Consider the following 16,211-nt stretch of genomic DNA (forward strand, 5'->3'; position numbering starts at 1 on the left):
GAGCAGCGAGGAGCCGACACAGAGTGAAGATCAGGGGTATGAGTCTTAATGACTTCTACCAGAAGAAAGTGGGGAGAAGAGGTCTGGGGAGAATCGGCCTGTAATCTCCCTCTCTCCCCCTCAGCTTGTCTCTCTCTCACCTATGGACCCTGTGTGTGCAGCTCGTCTTTGTTTAGAGGATTTGTCTCTCTTTGATTCTGATTAATTAGCTGATGATGGACAACCAAGGACATGAATGCTGCCATGTTAAAGACAGTGAGAACAAGACAGAGGAGACAGACTCCTACTGCTGCATAGTTTAACATGCGGTGCTGCCGTCACTACACAGTAGCATCACAGACAGTACTTACAATGGAACCATCTGTATCATTATTCAGACAAAGTGCTACAACGAACAAACCTATGAAAGCTGTCACTACACCTGTCATACATTTGTGTACTTTTGGTTTCTAAAGAAGTGTATTGTTTGTTACATTTAATTTAATCATAAAGTAGTGTATTGTGCACTTTTAATTTAAATGTACTGCTATATACACAAAAGTGCAATAACATGAGGTTTGCAAACACTTTAAACAAATAAGGTAGCGATAAGATATTTCTTGTAAATCTCAATTTATACATTAATCTAATCAAATCAATTATTAAACCAAAGCTATTTGCCACAGCCAGGGCATTACCTTTTATCTAGCTTGTTAAGCAAGTTACCATCAGAGTCCAGTTTTCTTGGGGGGGAGTTATCAGCAGAAACATTTTTCTTTTATCAGAGAGCAGCATAAACAGTCTATGTTCAGGAGCAAGTGTCCCTGTTAGAGTGAGGTGAAGTGGTCAAGACATGTCGGCGAGTTCCTTTCGCGGTTGTGCTCGCCTCACGCACACGCCTGCCCGCCGCCGAAGTTGAATTGTCTTGAACTTTTTTAATGCAACAAGGACAAATAATTAGGAGAGAGACTGATCCTCGCTGTTTGTGAGTTTCCAAAATCTATAAGGCCTTCTGTTTACTAAATAAGACATCAGCAGGAATTCGCATGGCAGAGCATCCCCGCAAAACTGAAGGCCTATCAGGTAAAGTTATGTAGCCTAAAATTTAAGTTGAACAGGCTACAGCTTTGTAGCGCAAAGAAGCCGTTGCCATGGTTACTCTCAATAAAGCGCCTGCCGTTTTCTCTCGGAGCGCTGTCTTCTCCCACACGCTGCATCCAGTCTGCTGAAGCACCACTCCGCTGCTTGTATGGGTTGGTGATTTGCAGGCTGATCAACATCCCGCCCCTCCTGTGACCCATGGTTTGACTGTATGTGTATTCAGAGCCAGTGAGCAATGGACTTTCAAAATAATTTAAAAAATACTGCGTTAACATAAGTGCGATAAAATAATTGTTGCCGTTAATTAATTAATGCGTTAACGCGATAATAAGGCTTTAACATGCCCAGCCCTAACTATTATAAATGATTATTCTCAATATCGATCAAACGATTATTTTTTCGATTCAACGTTTTGTCTATAAATGTCAGAAAGTGTTTTTATTTCCCACAGCTTTTGGCTCTCTTGCTAACAGCTTAATTTCACAGCTGAGCAGAACTGTCAATATTTTGTTGTATATTGAGATTAAAAGTTTAGATGGGGCAAAATCCTTCAATAGGCTGAGAGTAGTAGGATTCGCTGACATTGATCCAGCACCTGACTTGGCAGTGTTGATGAGCACAGAGGCTCCAAGAGCACCATGAACGGTCACCTCTCTGTCAGACAGAGCTCAAACGTACCACTTAATTTTTATACAGTTTAGAAGAAAAACACCATATTATTTTTGACTGGATACTGCTGTATCAATCTACATGGTAATATAATTACAAACATTGAGGAATGAATCATCAACATTTAAAGTTAAAATTTTCATCTCCCCGCCCTGCTGACCACTCATTTCTGTATAAACACCAAATGCACATACTGTCAAAGATGGGGAAAAAAACATATGGTACGTGGTCAGTATGGTCATAAGGGACTGAGATCATGAGTTACCTAAGGCTGTTTCATCCATCCCTCCAACTGAACATGCCTACTGGCCTCTTTGATCTGCAGAGCAGGAGAGTTTGCCTTTTCTCTGCACTGAGCCTCTGAAAAGTGAGTGGTATACTCAGCTGGCAGACCGCAGGTGGCTGGGCGACATGGTGAGCATTTAGGGTGACACAGGGTGTGGCTCTCTATAATACAACAAAGAGAGTGCCAAGCTTACCTCTTAACTTCATGATCCACAATAATGGGAAGAGACATTTATCCTAAAAACAAAATCGTACATATTAAAGCTACACTCAATCTTTTTATATGAACAATGGGTCAAATGACGCCTGCAATGTGAAAGGAGTCTCTCATAACAAACCCACAGAATAATAGTTCCCCTCAGCTCCATAGAGTGTTTTAGATATTTTCAGCTCATTGTTTTGGTTTTATCGACCACAACGTTACTGTTGATTCACTCTTACCTCTCTTACCGACCTTGTTTTCACCCACAGCAGACCGCTGTTTGAGCAAAAAAGCTTCAGTGAATCCACTAAATGTCAACTGCCAAGCGAAAAACAGACTGACGGAAGTTAGCAACTAGCATTTGAGCATAGTGGAGCATGGGGATTAGACTAGTCTGACATATTTACGTCACTGACGTTCATTAATGTGCACTGTCCCTTTTAGATAAATACATTGAATTGAAATTGAAATTTTAGCTGCTGAAAAAAAATCTTTTTAAAGGTTTTTTCAGTTTTTGTGAAAACTAGAAGGAGAGTGAATATTGGTTGCTTACATGACACTAGAGAAATGTTAATTCTGCTAACCTCTGCTGGATATATAAATGGATGGATTTGTAAAAAGGTAACTGTGTGCAAACACATTGGTCATACCAGCTTTATAAGGCTATATCATCAGATGAACCAACAGTTGTCACTGCAGTGTCCCCACCTCACCTGTCCCAGTCACCGGTCTGCACAGCTGCTCCTCACACCAGGTATGTATATCTAGGCTCACTTTCTCCCAGATCATCTGTTGCGGAGTTGTCTGCTACCATTTCAGTTCTGTCTGTATTATGTCTTCATGCCAGTCTGTTGTCCATCTGTCTGCCCTGTAGCTCTTATTGTAGCTTCTCACTTTTTGCTCAGGTGATACAGAAGCATACATCACCGCCAGAGCGAGACTGAAAGCTGGCATCAAGGAGGCGAAGCAGAGACATCAGCAGAGACTGGAGAGAGACTTCAACACCAACAACACCAAAGATCTAAAACATCACAGGCTACAAAAGCAGGAGCTCCCCCATCATGTGTGAGGCCATGTTACCAGATGAGCTAAAAACATTTCATGCTCACTTTGATTTCCTCAACAAAGAGTCAGCTGTAAAATCTACTCCACCTCCAGAGGACCGGCCACTGTTAGTATTCACAGCAGATGTGAGGAGAGTCCTGCTGAGAGTAAATATGAGTAAAGCTGCTGGGCCTGATAACATCCCTGGCCGTGTACTAAAAACCTGGGCCAATTAGCTAGTTGATGTTATTACTGACAGGAGACTGACTTATCAGGAGAGGGTTACCATCTGCTTCAAGATAGCCACCATTGTCCCTGTACCTAAGAAGTCTGCAGTGTCTAGTCTGAACAACTGCCGCCCTGTGGCACTCACCTCCATTCTGATGAAGTGCTTTAAGAAACTGGTTCTTCAGCAATACCAATAGTAAGCAATATTATAGCAATTGTAAGTTGCTTTGGATAAAAGTGTCAGCTAAATGAATAAATATAAATATATATATAATATATATACATAAAGAACAACATCCCAGCCAGCCTGGACCCTCACCAGTTAGCTTTCAGAACCAACAGATCCACAGAGGATGCCATCTCCACTGCCCTCCACTCAGCCTTTACGCACTTTGAGAAAAACAACTTCTACATCAGAATGCTGTTTGCGGATTTCAGTTCAGCGTTCAACACAATCTCCCCCCCGGAACTGATCAGCAAACTCAGCACTCTGGGCTTAAATACCACACCTAGCAACTGGATATTGGACTTCCTCACAAAGATAGTTCGGATTGGGGGTCACAAATCCTTTACTCTAATGCTCAACATTGCAGCCTGCGTGCTCAGCCTCTTCCTGTTCAGGCTGTACACCCACGACTGCATCCCCCAACATGGAGAGAAATCTGCTGTGAAGTTTGTGGACGACACCCCCATTATCAGACGGATTTCAAACAACAAGCATATCGATAATCTTGCAGAGTGGTGCACAGAGCATAGGTGTCAATTACACTGGGGACATGCCCCCACCACATTTTGAAATGGTTGATTTTGTCCCCACCACTTTTTGAAAGCATTTGCTAAAAATGTTCAGAAGCTTGCAACAAGAAATGTTTACTAACAAATAATTGGTTTATTTGCACAATAACAAAACATGCAATGCAATTTAAATAAATAATTAAATAAATAAATAATTTAAATAATAACAAATGTGCATAGTCCAAAAAAAGTAACTTAAGTAATTATCACCTGCCATCTGAATTTTTTGTTTTCCTTTATATAAATAAAGACATTTACACTGTAAATTGGAGCAGAAATGTCTCCAGAATGCAGGAAATTAAGTGTTTAATGCTCCATTTTTCTGGGGGAGGACCCCCAGACACCCCTCTTATGTATTTCAGCATTTCATGTCTTCAAAATAGCGTTAAAAATCTTTTTTCATCTTGTTCTCGTGCATCGTCACATCTCATGACCCAAGTGTATCATCACACCCCTAATCTGAACCCTTATGTCCCAACCACTTTTCAACACAAAGTGACTCCCTTGGCACAGAGAACAATATACTGCTCAATGTCAGCAAAACCGAGGAGATGATTGTTCAATAGTGTAGCTGAGGTGGAGCAGGTGAACAGTTTCAGGTTCCTGGGAATCAACATCACAGAGAACCTGACATGGTCACCTCACATCTCCACACTGGTGAAGAAAGTTCAGCTCTCTTAAGGAAACATAAGAAGACAAAATTCCTACGCCTAGTTCTTATTAACTTTTACAGAGGAGCAAAAGAAAGCATCCTGACTGGAAACATCACAAACTGGCATGTGATGTGCACGGCCCAGGACCACAGCGCGCGATTAAAACCTCTCAGAAGATCATTAATACCCATCTCCCGAGCATCAGTGATATCTGTGAGGTGCCTGCAGAGCCCAAAGGATCCTTAAAGATACTACCCACCCAGCCACAGCCTGTTCACCCTGCTGCTGTCTGGAAAGAGATACAGAAGTATCTGCTGTCGTACCACCAAACTGCAGAGCAGCTTTTTCCCCCAGGCTGTGAGACTCTTAAATTCAAATTCATCCTCAGCACTGCTCCATGCAATATAGTTTACTTCTGTTTACCATTTTATAATTTTTGTATATATTGTCTGCTTTCAGCAGAATGGAACTACAATCTGCATTACTATTGCTCCCCAAAACTTATGTTTGCAATATCGAAGGTACACCTGGCCACTGGTGAACTGAATCACCCATTCACAGTTCAAACCTGCTTGAGGCATCACATGAATGATTGAATGAACAACTGAATGAATTTTTTATTTTTGTGTCATACGATTGAAATGGACCGTCCCACATGGGATTACATGACACATGATAATGCCACACAAAAAGAAAGACTTCCAACACTTGACATTCATTTTCCAAGGAAAAATAAATAATTGCTGCTTACCACATACTTTGCATGTTCCAAAGTTTAAAAAAAGGAAAGAAAGGAAAGTAAACCAAGTTTTACACAAAACAGAACAGAGACATATTCTATAAAAGCTACCTATTAAATATATTATTTCTTAGTGCCCATGAATTCTCCATATAATCTGCAAAAGTGAGAGTATACCAATATAATATCCAATTTCAGATGAAGTGGTGAATACCTCAGTTAAATATCCTTCTCGATACAAGAAATGTACAAAAAGGGACTTAATGGGTTTAAAGTTCAAGTGAATACTTAGAAAATGTTTCCCCTCTTATTCTGTCCACGTTCTTGTCCAACGCTGTTTTTATTTCTTTATTGCATAAGTTTTTTATTTTTTAACTGGAGGCAGATCATCTTTAAACGGGGAACACAGGTTCAAGCTCTTGTGTTAGCACCCTGCTGAAGTGTTACTGCATAAATATGGAGAGTATAACTACTGCCTACATAAACTGTAACATACTGTATATTTATGAGCATGGAGTAGTGTTTGACCCGATCTCACATTATGTATTTGCGGGCTGAGTGTTTACCTTTCTTCAGATTGTTCACACAGAAAAACAATTTTTACTGCGACTACTCGACTTTGATATCCTTTCTGTCATATTCAGCGCTTGAAATGAGTCCTTATGTGGCAATACAAAGTCCTCTTCTCTGTCTCTTCCAAATTCTCTGGAGACCTCAAGCCTTACTTTTACTCTTTCAGTTGCCATGGATACCTCCGGCAAGGCAGCTGATTGGAGGCAACAATAAACTCAGCTCTTTCAAGCCTTTGACAAATTCTGTCTCCAAACTGACGATCTAATAGACTCTCCTCGGTTGCTCTCCTCTGTACATGCTGACACACAGCCGCTAACGTAGGCATACATACGTGTAGATTTACTAGGACTGACGCACACACGAAGCAGCGTTGACCATTGGATGACAGCGGAAAAGAGATCAATGTAATCTCCTTCAGCACAATCCAAAGCCACTGTCATCATCTATCTATCTATCCCAGTGGAACAGGGGAAATGTGTGAAATCAATTCTGCATTCATTTAAGGAGCAGCCGGCCACAGCAGTCTGGCTCCAGAGGTGACCCCGAGTGCTCCTGCATGGTCCTTAGTGGAGGCCAGCTCTGGTTAATAGCGTGCATGGTTTCCACCAAAGCACCAAACTGGAATAACAATGATGCAGCACTATACCTAACTGTGCCAACGCAGTAAAAGGTAAATGTTTCATGACTGGTCTACTGGAAAAGTAAAACTCTCAGTTCTGCACTGCAGAAATTGTTTAACATTTTGTGGAAAATGCTAAGTAGCTTCTTGCCCAGAGTGAAATGAGACGATTAATATCACACTCACGTCTGTATTGTAAATATGAGGTTACTGCCAGCAGCCGGTTAGCTTAACTTAGCTTAGCATAAACACTGGAGACAGGGGGAACCAGCTAGCCTGGCTTTGTCATTATGTAATAAAACTCGCTTCCCAGCACCTCTCTCACATAAACTCACACAAACAAACACAGTAGTCTGCATAAAACCATAGATTGTATAGAAAGAGGGTGTTCATTATTACCCATTGACTGTATTAAACATGGATGCAGTGTCCATGACGTCACACATAGGTTTCTGAAGTGAAAGTCTCTGGCTGTCGCCATTTTGGCAGTGGCTGACTCTGGCAAATCCATAAATGGGGAAAGAGGTGGAGCATGTGTGAAGATTACAGACAACTAGCGGCGAGTCACCTGGGCACCCACTTGTCACTCAAAGCAACAACCACGCCCTTAAATATACATAATTTTAAGCCTTAACATAATTTATACAGGTGAGTTATATAAAAATTCACCCCTGTACAGTTGTTATGAACAGGAAAATTATATTAGCTTTAGAGTCCAAAGATGTCTTTTTATATGAGGTTGTGAACATGTTAATTTCTGCTGTAAAGTTAGGCATTTTAACATGGGGTCTATGGGGATTGACTCGCTTTTGGAGCCAGACTGAAATGGCCATTCGAAGAACTGCAGTTTTTGGCACTAGAGGTTGCCACTTGATACACACATGCACTAAACCAGCCACAGTCCTGATTAGTCCCACTTATCTCTTATCCGCTTATCTAGAAAAGTAGCTAGTGCAGAATAAAGGGATCAAGGGCACTTATAAAGTCTGAGCCTTTACAAATATGTCCAAACCATTTAAAGAAAAGATTTATTGAGTGATAGCGGCTATGCTTTTGGGAAACCTAATTTAGAGACTTGTATCTGTAAAACTTGCACATATGGTTTAATAATTATATGATGATTTGTTGTTTCACCTAATAGTTGGAGTAGTCAAAAATATATATGCAGTTCAAAAAACTGCAATGATTTAAACTTTCAAAGTGAGCTTTTCCACATGGGACCCTGCTTCTAGTAGTATTGGTTGTTACTGTTTAATGATGATGATACACTGGTTGCATCATCGGAGTTCATTCATACTTCTGAGTTTCTTAATTTGTTGGTCTTGATATGTGGGGTTTACCTCCTCGTTATTTCAGTAAGGCTGCTAATGATATAGTCATTTTAAATAAGCCTTAACAACACCAACAATGACTCTTTTGTGTCATTTTACTGCAAAATGTTTGCAGTTAGCTCAGTGAAGGCTTAGAAAAGGTTTCCTCTTAGAAAGTACTGCATGGTTATCTCAATGAGAAAAGTTCTTAATCAGTGTGATTCATTTTGATGCACGGAGGGGAAATTGGGGGAGATGATGAAACCAGGCCTTCTTTTCTGGCAGGAGGTTGGTGTTACTTCTGTAAATTGCTTGGGTTAGAATGTTTTTTTAATTATAGAGTAAAGGAACAAATTAAATAGGAACTTTTAAAACACCCTCTGCATTAGTAATCCAGAGTAGATATACTGACTTTAATATAGCTGTCGTGTCACTGTAGATGCACAAAATCATGACAAAGCGTCTGATACACAAACATGTACTGAATAAAAATGTCTGTGCACTGATGCTGCATTTACTGTAAGGCATGAAGGTTGCTAATGTGATTTTAAAACTTGCTTAGAGGCACCACTTTTATACAGACCTATGAAGAGCGAGTGTATGATTAAAAAAGAAGGATGTGCCATTGCTTGTCTCTGTGTCCACCATGTCTCTCAGATAAATAGAGAAATAACCAAAACGCCAATTACATTCACTTTTTCTTTTAAACAGTACAGTGAAATAGTGACATCATGTTTAAATCCAACATGAGTCTATATTAGCTTCACTGAATTCATTTCAGCACATCTGTCTGCTGAGGCCGTCTCACAGTGCTTTGGGGTCCTCAGGGTTGAATTAACCACTAGGGGGCCCCAGTGCATTAATGAGTCGTGGGGCTCTTATTCAGGTCCCCCCACATCCCATTTCAAATTTGTTTGTGATCATTTGATTACATTCGAATTTATTGAGTAAAATAAATGGTGTAAGCATAATATTATCTGAAATATTGCTGGTATTTTGACTAGATTTTGACACTGGGCCCCTCTAGAAGACAGGACAGCAGGTAAAATTAAAGAGCCACCTTTCAAGTCATTATCAGTCAGTTTATATTGTATATTAGTGGCGTATATTACCAAACATATTTGGTAAATATAAAGAAATCTGAACACCCCCCCCCCACCCACCACCACCACCACCACCACCACGACCAAAATGTGTGTGTGTGTGTGTGTGTGTGTGTGTGTGTGTGTTCAGATTTCTGTCCTATTTAGGAAGGGTGAGATTATGCAGAACGTTGTGGCTCCACCTACAGGCTCAGCAGAGTAATGCTTCTTGACAATCAGTCTCCAAACTCCAAAAGTTTAAATGAACATTTTAAATTCATTAAATTTATCTGTTAATAATTAATGTAATAGCCAGTCATAGTTGCGGTTTTTTGTAAGTCAGGTGGGAACTTTCAACAAACTGGGAACTATTATCGTTTGACATGTGCGTTGTACCCGGACATGTGAGCGGGTGCACAGATGCCCAGAATCTGTTTCGGCACGCCATTGTGGAAAATAGTTACTTTCACGTTACTGACTCCTCACTCCGAGCTCGCTTTCCTATTTGAGTTATCCTGAGTAAAGCAACAAAACTGACGCACGATGGCTACGGACTCCTGGGCCCAAGCGGTGGACGAGCAAGAAGCCGCGGCGGAATCGGTAAACCTCAACTCACGCAACACGAGCTAACGTGTTGTTAGCTTGTTTAGAGGATGCTTTGGCCTGTTCTGGTACAGTGTAAACGGAAAGTAGGTGCCCGGCCTGATTTCCTACGGTTGAAATTACCCAACGACAGCGCCGACGGTGAATAATTTGGCTCCTGCGGACAGTCTGTCTTAGTAACGCTCATATCAACTTAAAAACGAAACTATCGGGTGGCCTCTGTTTGCTACGAGAGCTAAGTTAACTAGCCTGAGCTGAGATGCTGCGTGCTCAGTGAGTAACTAGCTTTAGCAGCTAACGTTAGCTGGCCAGCAAGAAACTGATGCAAGAGGCTCTAAAATAACTCCAGAAGGAGTCGTGATTCAGCCCCAGTTTGTACCTCTCACGTTATATCACGAGATGCTCCGGGGCTAGTGAAATTATATTATTTTATCGGACAAACAACTGTAAACTTTATATTCCTTCTTGCAGATCGGTAACCTTCAAATAAGAGAGAAACCAGAGGAAAATGGTAAGCGTGCAAAGCAGCATTATGTGTTAGATAGCCATTCATTCCTAAAATGTTTTGGATGTAAATATAAGTAGCTTATAGTTTTAAATGTTGCAGGCACGACTGCAGACGCGACAGACTCCAGCAGTGCAGCTGCAAGTACGGAAGTCCAGGGAGAACAGGACAAGACCACAGAAGACGACGACAAAGGTAACTTAAGGCAGTTTATTATTTACATAGCCTAAATATATTTCATTGAGATGTTTGGTTGTCTCCTGAGTTGTAACAGTCATTGTTTGTTCAGACGACAAAGCGGCGCAGTCATTATTGAACAAGCTGATCCGGAATAATCTCGTCAATAACACGAATCAAGTGGAAGTTCTTCAGAGGGATCCCAACTCCCCGCTCTACTCAGTCAAGTCCTTTGAGGAGTTGCGACTGTAAGTGAATCTTCTGTCTGTCCCTTTATCTTGTTGACTTGTAATATTTGGGGGCATCAGATATTAATTATTAATCCGTTCTCAATCATGCTTAGTGTTAGTTTATGATGTCTCAAAGATATTTTGGAGCTAAAATGTTCCCACCAAGACTTTAATCCTACCTGCTCCAGGAGTGTTCTTCCTGTTTGTCCTTTTATTGGTAGAGCTGAAAAATGCATTTGCCAATAAAGCGATGAGATGCTCTGTAAAACACTTTGCTGAAGACATGGCTCTGTCTTTTTGTTTTTTCCCCCCTGTGTGCAGAAAACCACAATTGCTTCAGGGCGTGTACGGCATGGGTTTTAATCGGCCATCCAAAATCCAGGAGACTGCCTTACCTATGATGCTGGCCGAACCGTGAGTATACTATGCACTGTACATAAGTGTTGCAGAGTCCTTCAGCAATCTAAGTCTGCTTTTCTTCTAGTCCACAGAATCTGATTGCCCAGTCACAGTCAGGAACAGGGAAAACAGCTGCCTTTGTCCTGGCCATGCTCAGTCATGTAGATCCCAACAACAAATATCCCCAGGTTTGTCTGCACTTCCCTCGCTCTTCTAGAAGAACTCAAATTGAAATGAGTTTCAAAATGTGTGACATTAAATCCTTCTTAAATCCCTTTTTTGTCCATTTCTCTATCAGTGCCTGTGTGTGTCACCCACCTATGAACTGGCACTGCAGACGGGAAAGGTAATCGAGCAGATGGGCAAACACTATCCTGAAGTCAGACTAGTCTACGCCATCAGAGGGAATAAATGTAAGGCTTCTCTGCTCTCTTCAATGCTGCATGTACAGCGTAATGGATAAAGAAGATATTTTAAAATACAAATTCGTCTGGTGTTTGACGTGTTTGTTTCTTGTAATCGTTCCAGTGCAGCGGGGCATGAAGCTGCAGGAACAGATAGTTATTGGCACACCTGGTACCATGCTGGACTGGTGCAGTAAATTCAAGTTCATAGACCCCAAGAAGATCAAGGTGTTTGTGCTGGACGAGGCCGACGTCATGATCGCCACACAGGGTCACCAGGACCAGAGCATCCGCATCCAGAGGTCAGAATAAACACTGAAGAGGAATAATTTTATTTGTGTTCTTATTTGGCTTTTTTAACTGCAAGTCTAAAATTTTAAGTTATTATTTACTTAGCACATACTAAATTAAAAGTAACTGTGTGAAAAGGCTACGCACAAAAATTATCTATCATTTGTCGTGTGAATTGGATTTTCTCAAGCTAAGTTTCTGGGATACACATATCCAAATGTTGACCTGTGCTGACCCTTCACTCCTGTCTCCTCTGCCGCACAGGATGCTGCCTAAAAACTGCCAGATGTTGCTGTTCTCGGCCACCTTTGAGGAGACTGTGTGGAACTTCGCCCAGCGCATTGTGCCTGACCCCAACATCATCAAGTTGAAGAGAGAGGAGGAGACGCTGGATACCATCAAGCAGTACTATGTGTTGTGCAACAGCAGGGAGGAGAAGTTCCAAGCCCTCTGTAACATCTACGGAGCCATCACCATCGCCCAGGCTATGATCTTCTGCCATGTGAGTTCATTCAGTTCGTGTTTACACACATGATTTACAATAAAAATGAGGATTCTCACTTGGACCCACAAGTTTTTAGAGGAATAAAGAAATACAAATTCCTTTACGTTTGTCTGCTGTCACAAAGTTCTTTACAAGAGTAAAATATTATATAATATTATATTTATAAAAGACTATCAGAAAAAAGGGAAGTGAGATTTACTCACTGCAGAACCTCGACGAGACAAAGGCTAGCTCAAATAAGAACCTTCAGCTTTGTTTAAAAGGCATCAACAAAGACCACAGAACTTAAGTCTAAGGGAAGAGTCTTCCACAGTGTCGGAGCCGCCACTTCAAACGCAAGATCACCTTTTGTTAGTCGATCATGAGGAACGACCAGTAAGCCTTGGTTAGAAGATCTAAGTTGACCCAGTGGTGATATAGGGGTGAAGCAGGTCGGAGATGTACCCGGGTGCCTGACCATGCAGGGCTATATCTGCAAAAATGAGAACCTTAAAGGGAATCCTGAACCTAATGGGGAGCCAATGTAACGATGACAAGATGGGTGTAATGTAATTTGTCGTACTAGTCCTGGTCAACAGCCTTGCAGCAGCGTTCTGGACTATTTGTAGCCAGTCCAGGGATGAATTGTTGAGGCAGGTGAAAATTGAGTTGTAGTAGTCTAACTGGTATTAGTTTCTGGATTGGTCTGCAGTTTATTGCACCAATGCTTTCAGCACAGGGCTGTCATCAGGGTGTGTTAACAGCCTAACTCTTCCAGTAAATCGGCTAGTGTTGCCAAGTATCACATCAGTTTGCTGCCAAAGTATTGACAGCACTTTCCTGTGTGTGTGATCCAGACGAGGAAGACTGCAGGCTGGCTGGCAGGAGAGCTGTCCAGAGAGGGCCACCAGGTGGCGCTGCTCAGTGGGGAGATGCAGGTGGAGCAGAGGGCCGCTGTCATCGACCGCTTCAGAGACGGCAAGGAGAAGGTCCTGGTCACCACAAATGTTTGTGCTCGAGGTAAGGACAGAATCAACATCATGTCATCATATAACTTTCTGTTTAACTGTTACATGTCTCCATATTTAATAAAAGCTTTGCACTTGAGCTCTTTAAAAATAATGAAATATGTACTTGTCATGTACATTGTTTTTCTTGTAATACTTTTATAAATATATATCCTTCTTCCCACTTGCCTCACACATTCAGGCATCGATGTTGAGCAGGTTTCTGTGGTGATCAACTTTGACCTGCCAGTAGACAAGGATGGTAACCCGGACAACGAGACATACCTGCACAGGATTGGCCGCACGGGTCGATTCGGCAAAAGGGGACTGGCCATCAACATGGTGGACAGCAGGATGAGCATGAACATCCTCAACAGGATTCAGGAGCATTTCAGTACGTCTGACAGTCACTCTCTTATACACACAAACAGTAGGATCAAGTTGACGAGGTACATTCACACGTCTGTTTTTAGTGGAGTGTGAATATGTTTCGCTTCAGTTGTTTAAAAAAAACATTAAGTTAATTCAGGAAGATGGTGGCTTTCAGCTGTATGTAAACCCTCTAAATGAACCCCCACTATGTCCTGTGGTTTCTCTTTCTACAGGTAAGAAAATTGAAAAACTAGACACAGATGATCTGGATGAAATTGAGAAAATCGCCAGCTAAAGAGAACGCTGTTTATCGCATGAAGGGCGCAGACCCAACTTCCCTTCCCCTCTTCGCTCTCCAAGGACTGTACGCTCCTTCAGTGTTTTATGCTTTTAGCCGTCGGAGAAAAGAACAAAACCACAAACACAGCATATGTTTACACGTGGATATGTCTCCTCTCAGACGAGTGTTTTGTAAGTCTCTGGAACATACCCTATTTCACTCTTTGTACCTCTTTGAATAAAGTCTCTGAGTTTATCGCTGTGTGTCGTGATGCTGCACAAGCAACCACAGTCGACTCTGTTTTACCAAACACATGGATTTTAAAAACACTTTTTGGTGTTTCGATACAAGTTATTCTGTAAAGAGATTTACAAAAAACCCTAATAGGAAAAATAACCCTTTTATGAGCCACAAAGTTTATTATTTTAAAAAGAACACAATATAATTGAATGTATCATGTTAACTATTACAGCATTTATTGTGCTCTGTATTGACCAAAACTCGGTACAAAGGGTGAAGTTGGGTATGCTGCCCCGAGCTGTAGTTTAATCATTAAGATTATGTTATTGAGATGGTGATGGTTGGGTTTCAAGGGTCTATGCAAACTTAATAACCTGTGATAGCTATTATCAAATACTATCAACCTGTATTCACGTGACAGAAATTAATCCTGAATTAACCTCAGCTTTAGCATCAGGGCGTGTAGTCAAATGCCAAAAAAGGCTGCCTAGAGTGACAATACACTAACTCCAAGTCATGGACATTTAAAATTTTTCTGTTTAGCCTACAGCCATCGGCCAACCACACATCTCACGCATATTGTTCATATCATTTTAAAAGCAATTGCGGCCATTATCAGGACAGACTTGGCGCCACTGCTGAGCATTAATCATTGGTGTTCTTTTTCCTTCATCTGTCTCATAAAACCTCATTTTAACACAATGTGGCCATTAAGGTCTGATGTTGATCAGTTTCCCTTTGTGTCTCACTGTCCCACACAATCTTTTCAATCAGGGTCTCCAGTTTGACTTAAGCTCAGCTACATTCTTCACCCAGACTGTGCTGCTGTTAAGGATTGTGAGAAAAAAAAAATGCCTTCCTCAAGTGCATTATATATACATATGATTTTGTTATTGATATTCTAAGACATTGGGCTTGATATTCTGGCTAACACTTGAAATTTTGACTATATATTGAATTATGGACATCTTCAGGATGTGTGAATTATGTTCTTGAAACCAAATGCTGAATTGACTTGAGGACCTATGCCAATCAGATTCACTGTGTTGCTTCAACACAGTCGCACGGACAGAAAACATGTACTTGTGTACATTTAAAAAAAAAAAAAAAAAAAAAAAAAATTAGATCAAAAGAAATAGTGTTACTGAATTATTGACAATTACTGTCACTTCTAAGAAGTGCAAGAACATTCCTCATGAGGTTCAATTTTGACAGATGCAGCACTTCGAATACGGTGAGCCTAAATCAGTTAACCCTGCATCAGTGGGTGACTGTACGAAATTACGGAACTGGTGTGATGTCTGGTGTATTTGATGAATGCGCTGGAACATTAAGGGCAGTGATTGGTCAGACTGAACCTTGTACAAACCTCATCTGGCTCCCACCGGCACTGTGAAGACTGCTGGTGGTAGTCCGGTTTTAATGGACTGTTTACAGACAACTTGCTGAAAATCACTCAACTCATTGAGCAGATGCAGCCAAATTAGAAGCAAGTGAGTGCTGAAAATCCAGAAATATGGTCTGAAGACTTCTGGGTTAAGAAGCCGTGTATGCAGTTTTATCTGGACATTTGGATGTATACATTATCAGTGAGTGTGTGTGCACTTTGTTGATCCATAATGTAATACCACTGTACGAAAGCCATGGACACAAAGCAGTTTTGGCTATAGAACTTAACACTCTTCTCCACATGTTGTATACCTTGTTTGATAATTGTCAGAACCTACCAAAACCCAGTTCGTACATGTATACATAGGAGTAATAATACTGCCTGACCAGGCTTAAAGAGCAAGTTGTCTGTTGTAACCTGAAGGTCATGTGTAGACAATGATAGGTTCAAGGTGTGTGATATTCTGTAGCTGAGCTGCGTTCATGGACACAGTTATGTATTCTTAATATGTTGAATTAAAGGAACATGTAGATGTTCATCGGTATGTAGT

At 41.1% G+C, this 16,211-nt stretch overlaps 2 protein-coding genes across 3 annotated transcripts in view; one reads left to right on the forward strand and one right to left on the reverse strand.

Annotated features, from left to right (window-relative positions):
- LOC123987221 (trypsin-like) overlaps positions 1-11,043 on the reverse strand; it is a 42,348-nt gene extending 31,305 nt beyond the window's left edge. Inside the window, exon 1 of the mRNA XM_046075915.1 lies at positions 10,974-11,043. The gene's annotated coding sequence lies outside the window, so the exon portion shown is untranslated. The remainder of the gene's footprint in view (positions 1-10,973) is intronic.
- On the forward strand, positions 9,634-16,199 carry LOC123987216 (ATP-dependent RNA helicase DDX19B). 2 transcript variants are annotated; one of them, XM_046075908.1, is made up of 12 exons: positions 9,634-9,879; positions 10,354-10,393; positions 10,475-10,582; positions 10,677-10,812; positions 11,116-11,208; positions 11,279-11,381; positions 11,492-11,606; positions 11,722-11,899; positions 12,153-12,390; positions 13,230-13,392; positions 13,582-13,773; positions 13,985-16,199. In XM_046075908.1, the coding sequence occupies exons 1-12, from the start codon at positions 9,823-9,825 to the stop codon at positions 14,044-14,046; spliced, it is 1,485 nt and encodes a 494-aa protein (XP_045931864.1). In that variant the 5' UTR covers positions 9,634-9,822; the 3' UTR covers positions 14,047-16,199. The 2 variants fall into 2 exon arrangements, with proteins under 2 accessions (XP_045931864.1, XP_045931865.1); XM_046075909.1 differs by having other exon boundaries at positions 9,652-9,879; positions 10,490-10,582.
- Positions 16,200-16,211: the final 12 nt, after the last annotated feature.

Source organism: Micropterus dolomieu, linkage group LG18 (assembly GCF_021292245.1).
Source record: "Micropterus dolomieu isolate WLL.071019.BEF.003 ecotype Adirondacks linkage group LG18, ASM2129224v1, whole genome shotgun sequence".
In the NCBI taxonomy this organism is placed as follows: Eukaryota; Metazoa; Chordata; class Actinopteri; order Centrarchiformes; family Centrarchidae; genus Micropterus; species Micropterus dolomieu.